Raw genomic sequence first — 14,893 nt, forward strand, 5'->3', positions numbered from 1 at the left:
GAGAACTCTGGCTTGCAGTGAGTGAACTTCTATTGCTTAAACTACAGGTCTTGATGAGCCTACTGCATCCCTGCTGTTACAGGCAAACAGCTAGAGGGGAACTGAAGCAACACAAATGAGGACTGGTGTCAGGTGCACAGTGGCCTTAGACTGGTTGTAAAAAATGAGCCCTTAGAGTTTCTTTAGAAACGTAATACATGTAGCTAGTTTAAATTTGTTTTACTGATCTCTTTTGTACATGGGCAGATAGACTGATAATACACCTAAAATTTAGGTATAATACTGTACAGCTTTAGGAATTATGGAATATTCAAGTGTAAATTTTAGAATTTTAGTAAGGTTTTGGCTGCAGCTTGCATCTTTTGATTAGAGCAAGGGCTTAAAATGGGGTTGGGCTCAGTATGGAAATCTCCCTAGCTGAAATTTCAGAGCCTGAAGTATCTACTGAGTTAGATCAGAGATTAGCAGTGATTTTGACAATATCAAAGGCAAATTAACAAAAGGGTTCATATATAGCTTGGTCCTAATACCTTTGGTATTGTGGAAAATTGCCTTTATTGTAATATCATCACAATTGTAAAATAAAAATACATTTCTCCTATTGGCATCAGAGTGAGATGTGGACCAGAAACTCTTTAAAAAAGAGAATGAGAAAATGTTTCCTATCCAATCTCCAGTTTTATCTTTCTGTCTGGGCTGGGCCTTGTTGGCTTACAGCCTGAGCTGCAAGTCTGTCTGATGTTCTTTGCTCCTGCTGGGGTTTGCCAGCACTCCCAGAGCAGACAGGATGGGAGAATGGGAAGAGCTTGATCTCAGGTAGGCCAAGCAGGGTTTTTAATACCTGCTTTGGGTTTATGCAAAACTCTTCATTCTAAGGTGTTTCAAAAGAGATACCTGAAGCTCAACACACTGTCAGTTTTATCAAAACGGTTCTGTCAAGAAACTGTCAGCTGCATAAACACAAGGCAACATTGCACAGAAGGCACTGTTCTCCAATAGGGCGAGAGCTCTGTTGATTTCATATACCCCTTGAGGTTGGTTTTTGTTGCAAGCGGATAATACTTTCATATCCATTGGAACTGCAAATTTAAATTCTGATTGTCTCTGTTGTGCTCTGATTATTTTATGAAGGCCCTTGCTTTCCAACTCCATGCTGGCATACTAATTTGATAGTTATTTCTTTTCTAATTTCTTAGTCTCAGACCTAATGTTTACACTCCCTCTAATTGTTTTTTATTATTACATTTACTGTTTTAAATTCTGGTTTCTCTCTGTACCTTAAGTAGCTTGCTGCCATTGCAGCATCTTTGCTACACCACTGTGCACACAGTGTTCACTGTCTGCATTTGCATAATGAGCTAATCTTTGTTGGCTGATTACTTTGTGGAAAGAATTGAACATTTAACTGGTAATAATTGCAATCTATCAAACTGCACAGTCACCTCAGAAGTGATCACAGTATGTTTGCTGGAACTTCTGCTGAATTTTATGAGCTCTCACTCGCCATATTGACGTCTGACTAGAAACTTTACCTAACATTTAACTCTGTCAGAAGAAAACCTTGGATCTTAACAGGCCAGTTGTTCTGAAACTAATAAAAGCAAGAGATTTCCCTCAAAAAAAAAAAAAAAAAAAAAAAAGTTAAAGGTAATGATGTATCTTAATATAATATTAGTCTGAGACCAGCAGAGATCTATGTACTTTTCCAAGGTGCTGTTTTAAATTATCTGCTCTGCACTGGTGTTCACCAAACTCATAATTTTAGTATTTTCTTTGCAAGCAGAACACCTAAAGCTTTAATTTCTTTAGCTAGATTAAATGACTCTAAAGTTACATATTGACTTAACCATCACATCTAGCCTAAAATCATCAATCTGCCTTTTTGCAGAGTTGATTTATCAGGTTTTAGCATGGTATTCTGTATTCACTGATGACACTGTTGAGGTTAAATCTAGGGAAAAATAAAAATAAAATAAAAATAAAAACAAACAAACAAAAAAACAACACCAAAATCACCAACGTAATCTCAGTAAAATTATAATTTGGATTAAATAAGGAAAAGATATGTCAATATTAACCTCTACTACATGGCAAAATGTGGTAGGACAAGGAATTAAACACAACTCTGTCTTGAGTCTCTGCTGACAAAAGACCTATGAAGACATATACGTAGACTTTCCCATATAGCTCATACCTTTTTTTTTTTCTTCTTCTTCTTTTTTTTTTTTTTTTTTCTTAAGTAACTACCTCTCATTTAGAGACTGTGTTTAGAACATTCACTTTGAAAAAACCTCTAGACAGATTTCTGTAGGAGCTGTCATAAATTTTAAACAGTAACAGGCTGAGCAAAAACTTGTAAATCCTTGTGCAAGGAGTTAGTGACTGTAGTCAGGGAAGCTGGGGAAAGGCTAAACCTGGCTGATCCACAGCACACATTATCTGACCCCACATCACGACAAGCTGACTGTATTGTCATTAACCTGGATTTTGCAATTAATGGTTTGGGTATTTTACAGCTACTGGTTCGAGAACACCCTTCTGCTTCAGGCTTAACAATTTGGTAAAATGAATTCCTCATCTTATACTGTTGCAGTCATTGCATAACTTGCTATTGTTTCATTGTTGTTGTTTTGTTTGTTTGTTTTTTAAAAAGTATGTTGGGTATAGAAGGACCCTAGGGATACATGCTGGCAACTGTGGCATTAGTGGAGGAAAAGGACAGTTCAATCAGCAAGCTGAAGTCAAACTACATGGAAATCTACTGTGGATCTCAGCCAGGATTTTCCCAAAGGGTGCTGTGTTGTAGGTGCTTATCTAGCTTTCTTGGTTAGAACAGGAAAGAACATTTGGCTGTTGCTGGTTTATTAGCTATTCATATCTTCTGAGGGATTCATTTGGAAGACACAATTCTGATTGCTTACCTCTGCTGCTCTCCAAAGTCATGTCAAACTTGCTGCTTACAACCTATACCACAAAGTACGTTAATGTATTTCTTCAGATCTTTCAAACTTCTTCTTTAATAGCTGAAATTTGTAGTAGGAATATCTTTATATAGCGGGAAAGCAAACCATTCTGTACTGGAGTCTTGACGATTTCATTTTCTTTGCTCTAACAATGGACAGTTTAACTGCACATGACACAGGTGGAGGTAAGGAAATTTTTCCATGTGTGCACACAGGTTCATCACACAGGTTCATTACTCATCACACAGGTTCAGCTTGCAAGCCTGATGTCACTCCTAGCACCTCAAAAGCAACCCCACAACATAAGCAGATGTCCTTCTGTTATTTTGATGATAAAAAAACAGCTAGTGGAAGGGTCTGGAAAAAGTCAAGGTGGCTCAAGCAATGGCAGTGTATAATATAGGAGCCGGGGGATTTTGGGAGACAGCAGCTTCACAGGTTGTTCTAGCTGTGTGTAAGAGCATGTCCTGGAAGTTCTTTACTACTCTTTTCCTCCAAGGAGTGTTATATTTTAAATAAATCATTGTTATTTTGGGGGGTAGTGATGATTGAAGGGGAGTGAGTGGTGGGTATGTGAAACATTTAAGAGGTTTTCCTCCTCTGAAAAGAATCTGGAAAATATTTGAGGAAAATATCATGTCAGAATGTTGTTGCAGTGACCAGTTCCGTTATTATTCACAAAAGTGAATGAGACAGCAGCCTGCAGATGGAATACGATGCTCTTCTCCTCAGCATAGCATGTTAGTCTTGCACAATGTTGTCAGTAGCTGCTTCCAGATCTGACCTCGTAGATGAAAAGCAGCTGGCACTATGAACAACCACAGTGGCAGCCTGCAGCAGCACTGCAGAATAAATCTAGAGCAGTGGCTGTTGTGTGCTGTGCTGAGATTCCACCACTCCTGCACTGAAGGATGTTTTGGAAGCTTCAAGTCTGCTTACTGCATGTTGAAGGCAATCATTCAGGATATATAATTAATTTCTCTAAGGGAGAAAGCAATTTGGCTCCAAGTGTTTTGGCTGGAAAGTCATTATATTTAATTTTCCTGGGAGTCTAAAGAAGTTGAGGTATCTAGAGGTCACGTTTTCCCCTCCTCTCCATGATCTTATGAAAATGGACTTCCTAAGAGTATCTGAATGCCTCTGAAGTGATTTAAACAGATGGTCTAACTAGCTTTATGGGTATATAATTTCCCTCAGAAAGAATTCCTTGCCAAAGTTGTGTTTGTTCCAAACCTTGCTTTCCTATTTTCTAACAGGAAGCTTTTCTTTGTTGACATATAGCTGGAGAAAAATAATATCATAACTAAACACCACACCAAATCAAAGTAAGGAATAAGTTCTTCTGGACCTGAAAGCTTACAGGCACAAAGTGGGAGAGTATACTGGGCTGTTCATAACATGGTGTTTCACAAACTAAAAAGAGGTTAATCTGAGAAATACTTGTAATGTGCCTTCTGAGTGAAAATTGTGCTGCAGAAGGTAGTCTTGATAATTCCATAAAATGCACTTTATCTAAACAATCAAGAATTTGGAGAAGAGGGCAATTCAATTAGATGAATGCAGATAAGACAAAATGGGCACAATTAGTTAAATGATTATATTCTCTGTGATTTTTTTTTCATCGCTTTTTCCTACTTTGCTTGAACCTTTCATCTTCAGCTCTAGAGAACAGCTGACAAATGGATTTTGTTATTAGGCACTCCTTTCCCTTTCAATTAATGTTCATTTTACCAGCATGGCGAGACCCTCAGCCTCCAGGTTTTATTAGGAATATTGCTTTCTTACAGCAGTGACCTTACCTGCAGCCGTGATGCAGAGGGATGCTGCTGTGTATACGGATTGTTGTATTGGCTTATGAATGTCTGCATTAATATAAAGCAACATTTATAAAACAGAGTCCATTTTAAAAGCAGCTAGTTCCCACATCATGGATGAATGTGATACCATGATGGGCTCTGACTTAGAAACGGGAAATACCGAGAGCAGATAAAAGCTTTTGAGAGAAACATTGATTTCTTTCAAATGGTTAATTTACCCTGGAGTTTTTATTTTTGCTGTGTTCATTTCTTTAAAAATCTACCACAAAAATCCCTGCTTTTCCTATTCATCATTCTGAGGTAGTTTCATATGTTCTCCCTGTCTCGTTCTATTTCTGAGCAGGAAACCGACCTGATGAAATATTAGTCAAGTGTCAGTGCGCAATTTAACCCCATCTGAACTAATTTTTCAAATCATGCTGATACCTCCCTATGCACCAGTGCATTTGTATGTTAAGCTTTAAACCTTTTTTTTTTTTACTTTTTTTACTTTTTCCCCTGCTGAAACAGAATCAAACAGTATCATGCTTTTTCAATTTACTGGTTGCTTGGTATTGGAGGAATAGAGGTGGTATGGTTTTTTTTCCTGTCAGTCCACTCAGTATATGAAACTTTTAGAGCAGTTCTTGTTAGTTGAAGCACTAAAGCTGGTACCTCATTCATGATCTGAAAATAAAATATTTGTTCTGTGTTAGCTCAGAATTTGATCAAAAGTGGAATCCGAAAGCACATGGTCTATGTGTCCAGAAATAACATTGTAAGTGATTGGAAACTAGGTGCAATAAGCTAGCTTTGAAACAAGAATTATACCTTTTCTATTTAGGTATAGCCAGTTAATAAATAAAATGCCAGAAGAGGTGTCATGAATATATTTCTCTGATTTGCAGAAATGGTACAAATTTTGCAGCTCTCCAAATGACTTCCTTGCAGGGAATAAATGCTAGTTGCTTCTTCTGACACTAATGTAATGATGTTATGTTTCAAACAAGTTTTGATTTTTCATCTGCTCAGGCTACTTAAAATTGTATCTACAGTTCTACTCCAATGTGGTATACATTGTAATTTGACATGGGAAATTTGCTCCATCATTATCACCTACTGTTAAATTATTATCTATTTATTTATTGCTCTTCCACCTCAGATATGAGATATGTCCATTTCAAACTCTTTTTGTTGCTGTTATTTACCTAAAATGCATCAAAGATAACTGGAAAATATCACATCCCATTGAATAATAAATGAATGCAATTTAAAAAAAATACATATTCTAGAAATAAAACTATGAAAAACAGGCTGTGGAACTTGGAACAAATTATATACTTTAGTATGACCCGTGTTCTAGAGCAGCACGTATCTCAAAATACCAGATCTTGACTGTTGATATTGATCTGATGATTTACTACGTTAGAAGCAAACCTGTTCTAGTGGATAGTTACCTTCCTTGTACAAATAACTATCCCTACCCAGGTGCCAGGCCCTCATACCCAAGTCATGGGGCTCCGTCTGGTCCAGCCTGGAGCTCACTGCTCCCATGCAGCACTCGCACACTCTCCCCTTGTCCCACCATCCACAACTCCCCCGGGCACACCGCAAGGCCACCGCCTGGTAGCTAGTGGCAGCCAACCCCACTCGCTGCAGCAGCCAGCACTGTGGGCCAGGGTGCCAGGGTGCCTAAAGTTCCTAATGTTATGAATAGAGAAGATAGTCTGTTTAGTCACAAATTAGGATTACTTTCTTAGCCACAACTCACAGATTTCTCTGTTGCAACAGTATGGGATTCTTTGTGGATAGCAAACTTGTCCTTGCCCTTGTCCCTGCCTTTCACAACAAAGTCCTTCATGTTTAAACACGGTGCTAACCCTGGTTGAGATATATGGTCTGGCAGTTGGCTGTATTAAAATGCAATTAAAATTAGCCTACTTCACCAACTGACCCAGATAAATCTCTATGACTTAGTTGTCTCAGTCTTTATTTACCACTCCATCAGTTTTTGGGTCATCTGGAAGTGTTCTGAAAGCAGGTGTTAACATTTCTCCCATATCACTGGGTAGGTTGCATTTCCTGCTGGTGGTGCAGGTCCTGCTATGTGTCCTTGCTCTGGGCATGTGGATAAGGATAAGCCTGTTTCCTTAGGAGCTGTAGCTTGACATAATTGCTCTTAGCAGTTGTTTTTTTTAGTAATGATGTCCAATAACACACCTTGTTGGCAGATGCCCTGACAGTCTTCCTCGGGAGCTGCTGCTCTAACTCACTAGTGAGTGAAGGACCTGCTGTAATCTGAGTTTGATGTTAACCAAAGTTAGCTTCTTTTGAAATCGATGGAATATCACTGTGGATTAGCTGGACAGTGTTGAGATAACACAAAATGGTTTAGAGGAGCTGAGACTGTTTCTCTGTTGACCTAGTGGCTGTTTGAGTTGGACATCTTAAAACAATCAAAAACAGTTTAGAGTATAACTGTCTTAACTTTGATCTAGTGTTTTTTTCCTACTAAATGTGAAGTGTTTTTTTTTGTTTGTTTGTTTGGTTGGTTGGTTGTTGTTTTTTTTTCTTCTATTTGCTTTCAGATCTGGTATTCCTCTTGTTGCATGAACACAATATACAGTAATGAGGAAGCTAACTGCTTCCACCTGCAGATCTGTCATTTGAACAAAAACGAGTAAACATTACTTGCATTTTTGTAGATGACAGATACGCAAAGCTTTCAGAAGTAGAATAACTTGGCAAAAGGCAACATGGTAGACATGACCAGGTGAAAATTATTTCTGTATATTACTGATTTCTTCCCAAATGGCTGAGTCATGCTGCAGAGGCTGATGAAGGAGGTGGTCTGGAAACTCCTTTTCTCTTAGGAATAATACAGATGTTTCTAATCAGCTTGGCATCCCAGCTGATGCTTGGGGGGATGGGATGAGAGAGAGAGGTGGAGGCAGTAGTGGTTTGGTAGCTCCCTGCAGTAGGAGTGTGGGTCAGGACTGCATAGCTGGAGGGATGTGTCTGCTTACAATTTTTTCTTAACATATCCAAGTTGGGGTTTTATTTAGTGTTTCCTGTGCTTCTTTGGTTGGTTGTGTGTTTGTTTGTTTTTGTTGTTGGTAGTGTTTGTGTCATATTCCTCTGTGTCCACCCCACCCCTTATGTTTCCTTTAAATCACGTTTAATTACACTTGTTAGATATAAGCAAGGAAAAGCTTCTTATCCTTCAGTGCTTAGACTAGGGGCATGTTGGGGACTGGGTACAATGAAAGCTGAAAATAAGAGAGAGAAAAAGACTGAGAGAGGTAAGTATGATTGAGATAGAAAGCAGAGAAAAGGAAACTGGAAATATATGGAGACTTAGAGACAGAAAATGCTTACATCTTAGTAGACTTACTGGCTGTTTATTTTATAGTTTTCCTATGCTTAATTATTTTCACGAAAGAAAGGGGGATTTGAGTGAAGGAAGAAATTTATATGTAAGCCAGCAAAGCTGAGTGAGGGACTCTTCAAACCAGAGGTAACATGGCATGTCAGCATGTCTTCAGATATCTCTTGCTTAAATGGTCATTTGTTTTTAGATTACCCTTGATCCAAAGAAGATACTAGCGGTTTCCCTGACTACCATCACTTCAAACTGTTTCAGTCTCCTAGTACTGTGTCAACGTACTGCTTCTGTTATAATGGCACAATGGAATTTTAGGTTATTGTCAGGTACTAATATTTAGCACTTACATTTTCATGCATTAAATGTTTTACAAATACTCTAATGTACCATCCCAGCTCCTACATGGACTGTTTGCTATTGTAAGCTGTTTTGCAGATGAGGAAACTGCAACTGATTTAATTGCTGGAGGCAATGTAAAAAGCGCTTTTGCCTGAGCAATTGGGTGCTAAGGGTGTTGGCTTTATATTAGCATTCGACTCATCTTTCTGATTATTGTGTGCTGTACTTTGCATTGAGTGATGCAATATTGATGAAACTCATTGGTATTAAGGGTCAGCTCTGCAGTACCTCTCTCTTTCTTAGGGGATAAGGAATATAAAGCGGCAGCTATTTAGCTGTTAAGAGTCCCTGGGTTACTCAAATGTATAGTACAGGAGCTAATTTTCTGGACAAATATCTCCTGCTGATAAAGGAATTGATAGCTTTATAATTGGTATGTTAATAACTACCAAAAATCTCTCTAAAAATGTGCAGAATTCTTAAAATCACACGTTTCCTAGTGCTTATTCGCAGTTTGGTTGTTTGTCATTCGGTTGCTTAGGGAAGTAAGCCAACACAGTTGTCTTATTTTTTAAAAAGAGATTTTTTTTTAAAAAAAGAGACTGTTAGTAAGTTTAAAAAAAAAAAACAAAACAGATTTTATGTGAGTCTTAACATTCTTTGACCCTGGTGTCAGGCAAGAATTTGTTGTCATAACTCTTTCCTCATACTTGCAAGCCTCTTTTATCAATGTAGGTAAGCCAACATAGTTCACAGCAGTCCAAAAATATTTTAAACATTTTTTTGTAGATAGGAAAAAAGTTAAACCCATGAACTTATGAAATGCACAGTCAGGAAAATAGAAATTAGCAGCAAAACCTTTGTCAGTAGTGCTCACTCTCAGGTTACATGTAATTACAGAAATTCACTGCAGGTTCTAATGTAGTTTTATAATTTGAATGTGTATGTGCTCACACATTCATTTTATCCAGTGAAGTGATTTTTCAAGAATTTCATAGTAATGTTTAACTCATGGTGAAGTGTGGAATGAAATTGTTAAGTCTAAATTCAACACTTGTCGTTTCTGTTGGTGTTTCAAAAATGTTTTATTATATCTGAATTCTAATCAAAATATTTTTGAAAAGCTAATCTGTAAAGAGAATGTTATTGCAGGTGTCAATAAAATATCGAATTTTCCTTTGTTCCTTAACTGAATAAGGAACTTCTTAATGCTTAACTCTATGCAACATCACCTGGTAAACATAACTAGCATGCATTCGGGGAATTTATACCGCTTAATTATTAAAGTAGCCATAGCAGACAGTTGACCAATTATGCTGGCTATTTATACTTCACCCAACAAAGACTTACTCCTATAAGAATAGAGCTGAAAAATAACTTTTTGCTAGAGAAGCTGAATCTTGTTTCATTTGATAAAGAAATGTCATTGAAAATATCACAGTACTGAACATCTGATATTGTACGATACAGAACTTGCTAGGTGAAGTAATTACAAAAAAAAATCTTTAAAGGTAGCTGTAAGAACAGGTTATTTCACTCTGGACTGAAATAGTACGAAAATTATTTTGGCTGAAACTTAAACTGAAATCTGAAGAAAGGATATATCTGGTAAGAAAAAGATATATTCAGTATTTTGGGGATAGGAGAGTGTATACAGATGAAGCTCTCAAAGCAAAATCTCCACTAAAGCCATTAATTGGTTTATTTAATTAAGTCAACTTTCATCTAAGACTTGCCTACTAACTGTGACATTTCTGAAAGCAGACTGCTTCCCACCTCTAAACAGGAAGATAAAATGATAGTCATTGCATAATCAACTGCTTGGGAGCCAACTCATCACACAGGAATAAGATTCCTTAGTGAATTTCTTCAGAATAGTTATACACCAATTTCAGAATCTATCCAGAGGCCTTTTGGCCTTTTTATGTACAGTTGTGATATAGAATTATTAATAGACAACCTAGAAAATGTCATCTAGTTGTATTCCAGGCCACTTTTAGAAAAGATGGGTGCCCTGCACCAGTGCAAAAGGATTTCCAGATGCTCTGAAGTAAACATAGCATTTAAAGCCAGTTCTACAGTTCTACGGCTACTGCAGCATGTTCTGAATCCCAGCATGACTCCTGAACAGTTGGTTTGATGACAGCTGGTTCTGTTATGATAGTTCTCACCTCCTTCTTCTGGTATATCAGATTTGGACACTCTGGAAGCCATTATAGTAGAAATTTCCTCAACAGCCTTTCTTTAGCTGCTTCTTTCCAACCGCCACCAGCACGAAGATGCCCTGTACTAGATATTACCCTTGAACAATCCCAGAAAGAATAAAATGCTATGTAGAAAGTGGCACTGCATATTAGCTTAAGAGAGTCAATATAGAGGGGTATGATATACTGCTGGTATTTATAAAACATAATGCCTACAGCAGAGTGAATTGTCAGACCACCAGATCTGTAAAATATTTGCAAAACACAAACCCAGCCTTCAGAACACAGTCATAGATGATCAGATGTCATAGATGATAAACTACCTTGGCAGATGAATGGGTATTCTAGCAACATCACTACTATTACTGAGGAAAGCACAAATGGAAAACCCTAAATAGAGGAGCCCACCAAAATACAGAACTGAGCAAGTAAAATTCTTGCAAAGCGAAAAGAACAAGCAATCTCCAAATACTGTGGAGGGTGTGAGGCAAGACAGGAGAGAAAGCTTCAGCTTGGCCAGTGATTGCTAGGATGTGCTTTATTCATTTTTTTCACTGGTAGAGGGAGTAAGAAGAGAAATGAGACATAAAACAATGTCTACAGTGACCACTACAGTTAGTATTAAGTATTTGCAAAGAAAATTGCTTTTTTTTTTTTTTTTTTCCCTGGATTAGATATCTATTTAAGAGTTATATAATGTAATATAGAAAAGAAAGCTGTTAGAATGTTTAATCAACTCAGCTGCCCACTGACTTATCTAAAATCTGTCCCAGAGCAAATGGGATACAGTGCTCTTCAAGAAAACATGTTTCCTCTGAAATTGGGAATTTCAATCAACTTCAACAACTTTAAACTTTTACCTACATTGTACCGGTGTTAGAAAACACAGATTTAATTCTAGCAGCCTTAATTCTTGCATTTCACAGATGATGAAAGGGAAGTGTAGATTAAACTTTATATCAGTGTTTCCCTGTTTGAATGAAATCAAAATCTTTAAAGAGGATTGTTTTCAGAGATATGAAAAGCAGGCTGCCTAGGGACTTCTCATTCACTTATGCATACCAGAATTATATGTTACAAATAGATGTTTTAAGACACAAAATGATTTATTTATTTATTGAAAAAAAAAAAAGGGAATATCAGTCTTGTTTCATTGCATGCATTTGATCACTCTTTTCTCAACCTTATCCACAAATTCAGAACGGCTGTGTACAGAGAATTTATTTTTCATTTGTTCAGTTCTCATGCATATGAATACATACTAACAGTTGCTTCTAAGAAAAATCACTTTGTCAGACCCTTACAATATATGAAGTTTTTAGGACTGTGCTACAAGGATATGACAATAATGAATTGATTTGGAAACAGGTTCTAGGCATTTTAAGGAAGACACTTCCAACAATCTACAGGTGATTTCTGAAGCTTTCTCTCAAATAAAAATGAGGCTATGCATATAGCCTGTCTGGGAAAATATGATTACTGTAAGTCATCCAATTTAAATGAAGTCCTTTTTCAAAAACTATATTCTGAAAACCCTCCTTATTTATTTTACAGTATATACATTTACACAGCCTGACTTGTATTAGTGCAGATTGATATATCAAATAATCAGTATTCTTTTAAAGAATGTAACCAAAACTGCAAAAAATCTATCTTGCTTGATCTACGTATTCTGTACTCTGATGTTCTTCATGTCTTTCAGTAGCACTGGTCTGTAGATCAGCTCCAGGCTTTGCATGTATTCTAGATAATCACTCACTCGAAATCCATGGAGTGCTTCTTCCTGTACAAATACACACAGAGAACATTTATTAGATAAGAAAAAGGATGCATGACTCAAATGTAATGAATTCCAGGCTACTGAATAGAGTTAGTTTTGTTCTGCTTGCCATGGCTTGAGTACTTAAAGTACACACATTAAAATATATTTAGAAATAAATAATAAGCATATCTGTTCCAGAAGGTACTTCCAGTAATTCCTTAACTCTTGGTAACAAATAGTTTTTTCACAAAGAAGTTGTTCATCTCATTTTTGGGAAGTATGACATATGAAGATTTTTAATGAAAATAAAGTGAGCTTTAAAAAGGCAACATCAGGTACTAAAATACTCTTTTTTTTTAAAAAGGCATAACATCATCTTAATTCACAGCAAAGTTGTCTCCAACTTCTTTCTTTATGTGCAAATTTAAATATATATATATATTAAGAAAAATAATATTTGTTTTTAATTTTACTAGCTACATGTAACTACTCATTAGATAATAGCAACAAAGGTGTATTGCTATCAAATCATAATTTTTTCATGAAATATAATGTAGGTTAGAAGCTTGAAAAATTACTATCAGTTCTTTGAAGGAAAACAGGCAGAAGGACTTCTTCATATGGTAAGTGACCACTGCTAGTATGAAATTGTGACATTACTTAAGAAAATATAAAATGAATACTCAAAGGTTGTTTTTTATTATTATTATTATTAATTTTGTTTGCTTTTGTTTTTTAAACTTGGATTATGTTCTTAGAATAGTTTAGACTTCCATTTTTGGGGGAATTGCTCCACTACAGCAATTAACATTTGTGAATGCTGTGCTGAGAAGTTACAGGCTAAAGCTCAAACCTAAATTTTTGTATTTCAACAGAATGGTAACTGACCAATACCTTTGCAAGTGTTAAACCCAGGTGACTGAGCTGACATATTGTTCATATTTAGAATAGTTCACTTGGAAGGGACCTACACAGATCATCAGCTCCAACCACCTGACCACTTCAGGGATAACCAAAAGTTAGCACAATACGGAAGGCATTGTCCTTATGCCTCTTGAACACTGACAGGCATGGGGCATCAACCACTCCTCTAGGAAGCTTGTTCCAGTGACCACTCTCTGGGTGCAGAACCTTTCCCTAACCCCCAGCCTGACCCTCCCCTGTCCCAGCTCCATGCCATTCCCTCAGGTTCTGTTGCTGTCCCCAGAGAGCAGAGCTCAGCGCCTACCCCTCCACTCCCCTCGTGAGGGAGCTGCAGGCCGCCATGAGGCCTTCCCTCAGCCTGCTCTGCTCGGGGCTGAACAAACCAAGGGGCCTCAGCCGCTCCTCACATGTCTTGCCCTCCAGACCCTTCATCATTTTCACAACCCTCCTATGGACACACTCTAATACTTTTATGTACTTTTTATCCTGTGGTGCCCCAAACTGCACATGGTGCTTGAGGTGACGCCATGCCAACGCAAAGCAGAGCAAGAAAATCCCTTCCCTTGACTGGTTAAATATTCCGTGCCTGATGCACCCAGGATATGGATGGCCCTGTTGTCTGCAATACCACACTGTTGACTCAACTTGCCACTGACCAGAAATCCCATACAGGATCACAAAAAAAAATAAAACCACACACATACTCACTCTGGACGTTGAAATAACCCAAAGGATGAGTATTATTGTATCAGAAGAATTGCACAAACAACTTTCAAAATCCAGAGCTGCCACAAATTTAATAAATTAATTGAATTAGAAGTCTACCATTGTTAAATGGATGTAGTTATATCCAAAATAACCGTAAATAAACTAGAGATCAAAATCACTGATTTTTGCAATGACTTGCTGTTAACTGATGACTTCATTTTAATGTAAAGTTTAGGTGGTATCAGATATGTCAAGATCTTGCCAAAGGAGTATGTATCGATCTCATCCCGCCTTACTTATATATACTCAGCACAATAGAAAGAAAGACAAACAATAAATCAGATTCCAAGTTGAGTTCACTGTTTTTCCCCCAATTGCTGTGCTTTTGCTTTAGTATACTGGCAGAATGCAGTTGCCTATTATCTAAGAAAGGCTGATTGTATAGTAATTGGCATGTGTTCAGAATAACAAAGATCACTGAGCTTTGTGCCACATCTCTTCAGGCTTCAGAAGGAGACCAATGCATAAACCCACCCTTCTGAAGAATATCAACTTTAAGGAGATCAGGGCCACATATATGGAATTGAAACAAATGCCCTAGTAAATTAATGCGGCTATTTAAGTTGCTTACAAGGAGAGGTGATCAGGACAATATGCAGGAAAACCATTCTCTGGAAAATACTAAACCACAATTTCCTGCCAGGAAGAAAATAAAATTAAAGTGTTATTTCACTCAGTTAAAATCAATAGGTGAAATTCAGTAAGTGCTTCAGATTAAGTAGTATATTAATTTTCAGTATAGAGAATTTTGC

At 37.2% G+C, this 14,893-nt stretch overlaps 1 protein-coding gene across 1 annotated transcript in view; it reads right to left on the minus strand.

Annotated features, from left to right (window-relative positions):
- Window positions 1–11,788: 11,788 nt before the first annotated feature.
- Window positions 11,789–14,893, minus strand: part of TBC1D32 (TBC1 domain family member 32) — a gene marked incomplete at its 5' end in the record, with an annotated part of 84,471 nt that continues 81,366 nt past the window's right edge. The window contains one exon of the mRNA XM_084284720.1: window positions 11,789–12,470. Coding sequence (XP_084140846.1) covers window positions 12,351–12,470 — 120 coding nt within the window. The 3' untranslated portion in view covers window positions 11,789–12,350. The remainder of the gene's footprint in view (window positions 12,471–14,893) is intronic.

This window comes from Netta rufina (assembly GCF_964035555.1).
Source record: "Netta rufina genome assembly, chromosome: 3".
NCBI lineage: Eukaryota > Metazoa > Chordata > Aves > Anseriformes > Anatidae > Netta > Netta rufina.